Source organism: Mizuhopecten yessoensis, unplaced genomic scaffold (assembly GCF_002113885.1).
Source record: "Mizuhopecten yessoensis strain PY_sf001 unplaced genomic scaffold, ASM211388v2 scaffold6805, whole genome shotgun sequence".
Classification (NCBI taxonomy): domain Eukaryota; kingdom Metazoa; phylum Mollusca; class Bivalvia; order Pectinida; family Pectinidae; genus Mizuhopecten; species Mizuhopecten yessoensis.
In genome coordinates this window covers 82228-89537 of record NW_018406733.1, presented here as the reverse complement: position 1 = coordinate 89537, position 7310 = coordinate 82228, and the positions used below count along the sequence as shown (strand labels likewise).

General features: G+C 40.3%; 1 protein-coding gene across 1 annotated transcript in view; it reads left to right on the top strand.

Annotated features, from left to right (window-relative positions):
* Window positions 1-5420: 5420 nt before the first annotated feature.
* Window positions 5421-7310, top strand: part of LOC110452685 — a 13098-nt gene continuing 11208 nt past the window's right edge. The window contains exon 1 of the mRNA XM_021501337.1: window positions 5421-6073. Within this exon, the coding sequence (XP_021357012.1) occupies window positions 5932-6073 (142 nt within the window). The 5' untranslated portion in view covers window positions 5421-5931. The remainder of the gene's footprint in view (window positions 6074-7310) is intronic.

Below are 7310 nucleotides of genomic sequence, written 5' to 3'. Positions count from 1 at the left end.
TTAGTGATCAAGTCGAGGATTAACATAAATCCGATTAATAATCATGGAAGCCGCGTTATCGCTATCTATGATTTTATTCTTTGATTCACGAAATAAACTTATTATTATGCATGCCAGCTGTATAATTTGTCGTTTTAGATCCTAATCACAGGGAGTAAAGTAATATCACAGATCACGGGATGTGATGAACATTTTATCAGAAGAAGTTGTGAACAGCGAATAGTAAAACTAGTTATGTTCGCTTGGAGAAGGAACAACCACGTGGTCTGATACGTATTTTTGCAGTACTTATCCTGTAATCTAAAATAATTTAGACTCCCTAACCCCCTCTTCCTTTTCTCCTCCCCCTCTCACCCAATCTCTCTCTCCTTTCCTTATCTGCATGTGCATGTTTATACTTGTGCGCATGTGTGTGGTTGGGTGTGTGAATGTGTGTATGTATGTTAACTTATTAATTAATTTATCTTACATAGCTTATTGTCGTATTTCTGCCATCTTGATTTTTGTTTACATAAATATTATTGTACAGGGAAAGAGCTTGATATAAGTTGTACAACTTGTGCCCAATTCCATTGCTATGTAAAAAAGGCAATAAAATATGTTTAAATAAAAAAATCACAAATCACACTAGTTATGACTGCATTCAACAACTAATGTGTTTGTAGTTTTATACGATTCGAACGAAACCACAAGGTACCGCCACACCATGTCAGTAGATGTACAATGACACTGGTACAGACCCAAATGTGTAACCGGCAGTCCGGACAACAAATAACAAATCTCAAAAGGTGACGAGGACATCCACCGGATCAACAATGGAGAGGTAAGAGAGGATATAATGAGAGAATTATATGGCGAAGCACAGGAAACTGGTAATATTATTTCTTGAAAGGCGAGTTCGGGCGGCGAAGGGGTAAGTTTCCAAAAGTAGCATAGGGTCAGTTTGTCCTAAGGTATGGTCGCATGTATTTTTTTCGATGCTGTGCATCAGAAAGGCTAACTCGCCACTTTCGCCACGCAATGTTTTTTTTTATTACACATATATTGTCTATGTGTATATGTCGATATCATTACAGAAAAATCACCTGTTCACAGTAAATCTTCAGTTCTTAAACAAGAACCATTATGCTTGCAATTGATGGCGCCATTTGGAAACATTTGATTTTTGCAGTGATTTTTTGAGGCATTTCTGGTGTATGTGCACACCAACTATTATGATCAATGGAAGGCGGTACCTGCCGCTTTTGTTTGGACTTTTAATTAGTCATAGATTTTTTTGCGGTTTCAAATGGTCCTTATGGTAACCCCGAGCGTATTGAACTTCCGCCATACTGCAATACATCTCTGGTGTCATGTACTATTTTGTATTTGTTAACTTTCCAGGTACATTGTAAGTGCTGTTTGTGGCCATTATTACAGAGAACCAGTATAAAAAATACTCCTGTATTTATCCCACCTGGACGTACGTGCTGCACTCACAGCTTGGGCTTGCGCCATATGTTGAGGCGATTCGATCGAGTTTGATGCCGTCTTGCTGAATCACAGGACCGTTGTTCTGGTTAATGGCGATGGTGACACGCTGCTTGGCCATGTCCTTGTACGCAATCGTTTGTTTGGTCGGGTTAAATCGTCTGTTTGGTCGGGTTAAATCGGCTTTGGAGACTAAGTACATCAAGCATCACGTTAACTATGTGATTTATCACGAGTTTTGCTCGAGTTCTTCGTTCCGATGTTTTTCTTTATTGCTCCGCCGCTGCTGCGATGTGGTATGAGGGTCCCAGATGACACAGGACTACTTCATTACCGATCTGACCACCGTCTTATAACACAGTTCACTGGTCTCCTGAGGGAACCTGTTTCTTTGCTTTTATCGAGCAAGCATTCTTTGACAATCGGTCAATATGGATGTTCCAGCTCATTTCCCCGACACTATTAACTACTTGGCACTTCGCAGTATTTGGCTTTTCAACGGCTTGTTCTTTTTCAAACATTCATGACTTGGTATTTCATGTGAAGAAGTTTCATGAGTCAATCTTGCCCCAACTTTTGCATAGTATTGCTATCGTCCTGTAGTTTGGATGCGTCATCGCTTACGTTCTCTGCACCCCTGGAACATGTCATGATAAAATTGAAGGCGCGGACTTGACTATTTAATTGGTTTAAGGAACAAAACATTGACCAATCACTAGGTTGATACCCGGACGATTACGACGGAGCGACACCTTCAAGTCGATTTCACCGCATAGTATTTTTGATGTACATCAAAGGATCAAACTTTTTTTCTTGTACTATCCACAAGGTGTATAGCGTTAAACATAGACTTCGATTTCGTCGTGACATATTCCAGGGATGCAGAGAAAGTAAGCGTGGCTCCTGGAGTATCGAGGATGACATTTATGAAGGATACAGTCGTCTCCAAAACAGACGAAAACAAGAACATTGTCTGATCCATTAAGGAGTTGATGAGTAGGAGGAATGACAGTGGTCCTACGACGCCCCGTTGAGGCAACCCATACTGAACGGTTGTGGTTCTGGACAGGCGGTCATCCAGAGTGTCATGCTGGTGTCGATCATGGAAAGATCTGCGTCTCCATAAATGTGTGTGTTCTCTTTGATTCCAATATATTCCATACTGTGTAGGAGTCTCTCATGCGGTACCTGGTCATTGAAAGTTTCGAAGAAGTCCAGCAGTAAAAAATGGCAAGGTCTTGTTTGGTGGACCTCACAGGAACGCCCTTTTACTATATAGTGTTGGTCCAGTTGACGAGACGTGGTGGATCTAATGATGCAGTACACTTGTCTCTACTTCTCTGGCTGATTCTTCTCACACCTTTTCAATGTGTGACTGATTGCTGTTTGTTTCTACTCACCTGGGATGGCACCTAGAGTTACCGAATCCGTCAGTCGCATAGTGATGACTTTTGCTTGATCTGTAGCAAGTCCTTCAAGAGTCTGGATGGTATCTCGCCCGGCTCATTTACCTTATAATCTTGGAAGGTTGCAAAGAGTTGCGTGTCTCTCTTGCTTGTAAACTGATAGACTGCATATCTGGGCTTGGGTGTTACATTCACTGATGCCAAGGAGACACGAATGCCAGGCAGGGAGTTCAGACGTGGTCACCGTAGGGAAACTGAAGTTTTTGTGTAGGTATAGTTGAGTGTCAAAGATATAATTTGTTTAATGTTGGAGCTGTTTTGGTACATGCCTCATTGAACCTGAATTTTGCAGGCACAGCAAATATTCCAATACTAAGATGATAATTGTTATGGCACAAACTTCGTCTAGTGTGTCTACGACCAATTGCAGTTCTTGTAGTGTGTTTTCTTATATGTCCAGTTTGACATGATGTTGTTAAGCTATCACACTTCTTTGACGTAATCAGACGTTAAACATTTTTTCCGTCCTAATCTTCGTAATACATCATGCGAAGACACGAGTAGCAAGACATAATGTATGCGCTGATCTCCATAAATTTTGGCTTGTCACGTGTAAGTAGACATAGATTACACGTTCTCATTCATATCTGTATTGCATGGAAAGACACGTGTTACTAGACATACATTGGCCCTCATATCCTTAACATATGACAAGACGAATGTAACTAGACAGCTCCCGGGCCGTGCAAATATCGTGTATATGTGACAACAGAGATGTATGTCCGTCCTGATATCCGTTATATAACTAAACATAAACAGGAAGTATAATCTTAAAACACATATCCAAGTTTAACTAAATATGGGATGAAATCAATGTGTCTTGTGGTTCCCTAATGATTGGATCTGTCATTGTCGACACACCTGAGCTATGAGTGTAACACGGCACAAGTGTGCGTGGGTCTAATGCTCAGTCGATTTCTGACCATAGCAACCACCGATAAGAGCAGAGTCCCCGTGTCCCCAAGACCCCCTGGGCGGTATATCAACAGCCCCGTGTCACATCCTATATATATATATCGGCCCACTTCACTCGATCAGAGAGACAATGCCTACCTATACCAGTAGATATGGTGTTCTCCACCACATCATATCTCTTGGGCCCACTTCTCTCAATCAAGTAGCCGACTGATAAATATGAGGCTCCTACCATATCATATTCGTTTATATCTTTGCCACTGCTCACTCTGCCAGCGATCCTTCTACAAATCATTCAGCAATAATTATGCGAATTTCTTTCATCATTTTATTTCAGCAAAGACAATGCGCACATAATCATTACTTAAGAACACATATCTTGTAATGACCATTGATGACAGAAATACAATATAACGGTAATATGTTATATACCGACAGAACAACAATGTGAACGGATGCAGTGGGAAAAGCTGAGAGTTCTCTGACTCGATATTACGGAAACGAGTTTTTCTGATATAATAAGGTCAAAATGAACCTTATGGTTAAACACTATCATTGTCATAATCACTTTTATGCAGAAGTATTTCACATAAATTACTTTCCGCAATGCATTTATATTTGCATCTAGTTATAGTTCTTCAAAATTTGAAAATAAATAAATGACAATATATACATAAACTACAGGGGTCGACGTCGGAACCTGTCCACTGATAACCCTGTACTTTAATAAAAAAAAAAAAATTAATAAATACACCACACCAAAACCAGAGACCTTTAGATATAAGTCCCGACTTGATTCTTATCTCCTATAAAGAAGGATGAATACTCCGGATCCTAGTCGGAAAACGATTATAACTCATGCAATGGTACCTTGTACCTTAGTCAGTACATTGTCAGTAAAAGTAAAACTCAATACAGCGCACATAATGACATGTAATATCTATACTTGGTATATATATAGTTAGTACATTGTCAGTAAAAGTAAAACTCAATACAGTGCACACAATGACATGCTATATCTGTACTTGGTTTCATTATATCGGAAATGTCCCAAATATCAGAGATTAATCACTACGTAAATCAAGTATTGTTACGTGACATGAGAATGTAACAATATTGACCAATGAAATCACTTCAAGGGTGTTACCCACTAGTATTCACCGACTCATAGCAGGTTTATGCAATGAGTCCTGAGTGAGGAAACCTACAGTGGTTGTGGTAGAAAATACGATATATGCTTTATCAGCATCAATACAATGTACTTACTCAGTATCCGTATCAATACAAGTGTATGTACTCATAAATACAGTAGCTGAATACAATTTGATTGTTGATATTTAGGAAGATGTTGATGACTGAATCATCTGGAGTCGGATAAGGATGATTGAATATCAATCTTAAGGGAAAAAATCTATATATGTAATCGTGAATTCCTGAGTAAAGCAGATGACAATTTACGCGTAGATGTCATTTCTATGCGAACATTTTATTTTTATAGTTTGTATGCATGTTTCTCAAGCGATGGACGTCAATGTAGGAAGGTAAAAATGTCCAGGTAGCCAGGGATTCGTGTTTGATCCTGTGCCAGTTACGCTCGTTTAAAGGTGGTATTTATACACACACCTGTCGAATGCATTTAAAGTAGTTCAATACAGGTAATACTCAACTGTCGTTATCATAATCCTTCAATGGTTTAAATTGAACAATTTACCCCCGAGCTCGCGTAGTCTGGTTAGCTGGGTCGGGTGATAGACAATACGAAGCCAGGCGAGAAGGCTGTAAACTGGGTTGTGGTAGGATTTTCAATTAACATTCATTCATCTCGACCGGTCTGTCGTGTGAAGTCACTGCCACGAAGTGTGGAGTATAGATTGACTCGGAGGAGTTGCCAAGTGCCAGTTGGGGTTTGACCACGACCAGTTGATAGTGTGGCCATTTAATTGAGATGAAACGATGGAAATATGTGTGGTACTAAAAGAAAACGTGCAATAGTGTTGTGAGTTTCTTTTTTTAACATTTATTGACGATTATATTGGATATTATTTTTCGTCCTGGTTGGATTTATCGGATAGCGGACATCATGTTTATATGTGTAAAGTACGGGGACAACGAGAGCCTAATATGTAACCCCATGTGCGCCGTCATCAACCTCCTCAACAGCATCAAACGACGAGCAGGTTACGGCAACACAAACGTCACTGTGGACCTGTCGGACGAGACCGGTAAGTGTCAAACAGTTAAGGACATACGTTACGGTAATTTTTATGTCATGGAACACGGGCCGCCAATTTTAGCCCCCCTCCGATGGCTTGGTAAGGTACAATCCCTCCAGTGCATATTTCAAATTTATTTTGATATGATCCTATTAGGGATCGAACCAACGAACGTGGAGGGAATTGGGTGGAAGGAGCTATGTTGAGAGGGTTATATCTTTGGGGGGTGGGGCATTTTAAAAGATAGATGGCACTAAAGTTATAGGGTATTGACAAAGTAACGACAACTCACCAAAGCTTGTTGGTATTCAGGAAGCTAATCAGATGTTATACGACTTCCATTAGCTCCGTCTGCTCTATACTGTAAGACATTTAATTTTCAACAGCTGATGGTTTTGTTGTTAGTAAAATCGCATTTATGTAAAGATCTCAAAGGCACATACACTAATGAAAGGGCTTACATTTGGCTAGTTACTTAAATCTCGTACATGAATCAACCGTTTCATAATGGTTTTATTTTCTAATTCCTAAATGACGTGTGACTCAGGGGATGAAGAAGTTTTTGTAGCATAGCAACAAAACACGATGTAAACGTAAACGTCATCTGAACCCGTCTGAGTGAACACGGCGTATGGGTCGTCGGGCATGCCCTGTGGCCCGGATGTATGGGTCGTCGGGCATATCCCGTGGCCCGGGTGTATGGGTCGTCGGGCATACCCCGTGGCCCGGGTGTATGGGTCGTCGGGCTTTCCCAGTGGCCCAAGTGTATGGGTCGTCGGGCATACCCCATACCCCCGTGGCCCGAGTGTATGGGCATACCCTGCGTGTCCCGGGTTTGGATGTAGAAGGGGTGATACATCCCGGATCCGGACATACATATCTAACACAACTAACTTGTCAATAGTAAACCTGTATTTAAGCCAAGTGTCTCGGGGGAGAACCCTGAATCTATAAGGGACAATTTACATCAATATTTAGTAAGAAGTCACTGTGAAAGTGTATGTTATATGTTTAACAGTGTGTATTGGTTGTGATTTATAAACATTTTAGTTTTGGATTTGACCGAGAATAAGGACTAGAGATAGGAAAAGTCATATAGAAATATGTACATATGTTAGTGTAGTATATGATACATACTCGTCGGCAGGCTGACAAACAAACGTTGTATATAACGATATATAACGACACCAGGTACCGGATCTCAAATTTCAATAAAAAAATGATATTTAAATATTCAATCATTATG